General features: G+C 39.2%; 1 protein-coding gene across 1 annotated transcript; it reads left to right on the top strand.

Annotated features, from left to right (window-relative positions):
• Nucleotides 1-655: 655 nt before the first annotated feature.
• On the top strand, nt 656-2893 carry LOC115240108. The gene is made up of 2 exons (XM_029815077.1): nt 656-1502; nt 1551-2893. The coding sequence occupies exons 1-2, from the start codon at nt 656-658 to the stop codon at nt 2891-2893; spliced, it is 2190 nt and encodes a 729-aa protein (XP_029670937.1).
• The last annotated feature ends 449 nt before the right edge of the window (nt 2894-3342 follow it).

Genomic DNA, 3342 nt, shown 5'->3' on the forward strand with positions numbered 1-3342 from the left:
AAGATATAAACAATGACTTGCAAAACAATAATGACAAATTCTTTACGAAAAAACAATATCCTATGGCGACAAGTGGAATAACCACAGTTATTATAATAATATTAATAATTTATATAATTATAAAAAATAAAAAAAAATATAAGAAACGACCGTCAGTCAGGATATACGAAGAAGACAACGAACCACGTATGCCATACGGATTCCCTAGACTCATACTAAAACGTAGTTTAAGCACATGATTTTAGAATAAGAAACGATTATATTCATATTATGGGATCTGACCCCGCGGCTCGAAAAATGTTACCGGCAGAGAGCAAAGAGAGAGGGCGTATAGAGGAGCGACAGGAGCGCTCAGTAAGTGAGTGAACGTACGACCGAGATCACGTTCATAAAAAAAAGAGATACACTTATTTAAACTTTGTATTTTTATTCAATAATAAACAATTCCTACAAAATTGGGGGTTCGTCCCGGGATATACGAGACATACAGGAAGTGTCAAGAAGAAGGGATGGTAGTACGCGTGAAAAATATACGCACAATAAGACGACGAAAGACGACGGAAAATTCCGGAAGACGTAAGAAGAAAGACGATTGCGTGAGCACGACATTGACAAGAAAACATACCCAGTCGAAGGTATTATCGAAGACGTAGCAATGGAGAGGCTCGAGCAAATTAAAACGGTGGCCAATAACCTCAAAACGAGCTCAACAAAGGCCATCAAAGCGTTACATAAATTCATTTTCGAGCAAGAAGGTGATAGAGGCAACAGGAAGCGGTTGCGTGAATTCAAGGGCTTCCCATTCGCCAGTGATTCAGATGAGTATCGATCAAAAATAGCATTCGTGGAAGGTAATCTTAGTTGGGGAGATTTAATCTCTGTATGCAATATTTTAGCTATAGATTACTCTGGGACAAAGAAAGAATTGAATCAGCGCATATGTAGCTGCTTAGTAGATCTCAATTCACTTAACGATGCTATTAGGCCGGATGGAGAAGAAAGTGATAAGGACGATGACGAGCAGGACGAAGAACAAAGCGACGATGAGGATGCAAAACGACAAAGAAAACGCATAGGAAGCAATAAAGAAGTAAGACAGACAAGAGAAGAAATAGAAGACGAAGAAGAGGAGGACAATGAGACTGAAGACGAAGACGAAAATAAAGATAAAAAAAAAGACGAGCGATCGGTAATAGTGGAAGCTAGAAAGGTAAGCACAAAGTTTACAATGACCTTCAGAGATGTCGAAGATTCGATACGGCATTTCAATGGAGACGAGAAATATCCGGTGGAACGTTGGATAATGGATATCGAGGAATCCGCTGAATTATTCGGATGGACTGATATTCAGAGGTTAATATTTGCCAAAAAATCGTTGACAGGCTTAGCGAAACTGTTTATTCAGGGAGAAAGAGGCATAACGTCATGGAATAAATTAGGGCAAGCGCTTAAAGATGAATTTAGTCATAAAATGAATAGTGCCGAATTAAACAAGCTGTTGAGTAAAAGATGAATTAAAAAAGATGAATCGGTGCAAGCTTATTTTCTAGTCATAAAGGAGATAGCTAATAGAGGTGAAATTGAAGACGAGGCACCTTACTATTACGTTATCGATGGCATAGATGACGGCGATATTGCAAATAAAAGTATTATGTACGGAGCAAAGAACACAAAGGACTTTAAAGAGAAATTAAAGATATACGAAAGAATGAAAACAAAGATCTCAAGTTCCAGTAAACCTCTGAGTACGGCTGTAAATAAGAAGGCGAAACCAAAAGATGATGTTCGTTGCTACAACTGCGGAGCCAGGGGCCACAGGTCAACTGAGTGTGAGTCCAAAAGCAAAAGCGTAAAGTGCTTCAATTGCAACGAGTTTGGACACAAGGCTCCCGAATGTAAAAAAGAAAAAATAAAGAAGAAGAAAGAAGAAGAAGCACCGACAAGAACCGAGCCTGTGAATAGCCTGGGTACCCCAAGAAGTATGTACAAGACGATCAAGATACGGAACAAGCAGTTGAATGCTTTGATTGACACTGGCAGTCAATTTAACATTATTAACGATAATTCGTACAAAACAGTCGGATCACCTCCATTGTCCAGAACTACATTGCGTTTTTCAGGATTTGGAAGAAATGAAGTAGAGCCTATGGGATACCTTGAGGAAGAAATCTTAATTGATAATGAATCTTTTCAAGTAAGTATATATGTAGTATCAAATGACGTCATGACTATGGAAGCTGTAATAGGAAACGAGTTGCTAACGCAAGCCGAGCTCATGATTAAGCAAAACGGCATCATCATTAAGAAGATACACAAATCAGACTTAATGCACTTACCCAGCTATATCATAGAAGAAAGTCTTCCAGACACCGCGCATATTGCTCGCAAAGAAGTAAGGAAAGAGGTGGAGCGCCTACTTGGAGATTATCGACCCGAGAAAACGAAGGACGCCAGTGTTGAAATGGCGATTAATGTCAAAGACAACCGGAAGATTTTTGCGAGACCGAGGCGTTTACCGGTGCCGGAAAGAAAGATCGTAGAAGAAAAAGTGGAGCAATGGATTAAAGAAGGAATCGTAGAGCCATGCTCATCTGAGTACCCCAGTCCAGTGGTGATAGTACGAAAGCGAGACGGGACGCCAAGAGTATGTATGGACTTCCGAGCGATAAATGAGATAGTGGATAAAGATCGGCATCCGCTTCCCTTAATCGAAGATATACTGGATAGATTGCAAAAGGCACGCGTGTTCAGTACCATTGACCTCAGGAACGGATACTTCCATGTACGTGTGAAGAAAGATGCCCGGAAATACACATCATTCGTGACGCATAATGGTCAGTACGAATTCTTGAGAGTACCATTTGGCTTTTGCAACTCAGCGGCGGTGTTTTAGCGATACATAAACGTAATTTTCGAAGATCTGATAGTAAAAGAAATAGTTTTGTCACTCGTCGATGACTTCATAATCCTAGGAAAAGATGAAAAAGACGCTCTCGACAACCTGCAGATCGTGCTGGAACGAGCAAAGGAATATGTTCAATATTTTTAATTAATTTTAAATTAATTAAATTAAAATCTTTAGATATACATACATTTATAATTTATAATTGCTAATAAATGTTGTAGAAACTGAAAGGAAATTTAAAAGATGGGGTATCTTTTAGTTTCGATAAATTTAAACACATAAAGTATGGTGAAATAGGATTGATAGATATATATATTCCTGGAGATGATAACGCGCCAGAAAGTCTAAGCGTCAAAGGGGTGTCTGAGGAGCACCTGAAAGGTGCCGAAAAGGCGTCTGAAAGACTAAGTCCAAGGGACGCTAAGTTCGAAAGACGC

This window comes from Formica exsecta, unplaced genomic scaffold (assembly GCF_003651465.1).
Source record: "Formica exsecta isolate Colony F162 unplaced genomic scaffold, ASM365146v1 scaffold410, whole genome shotgun sequence".
Classification (NCBI taxonomy): domain Eukaryota; kingdom Metazoa; phylum Arthropoda; class Insecta; order Hymenoptera; family Formicidae; genus Formica; species Formica exsecta.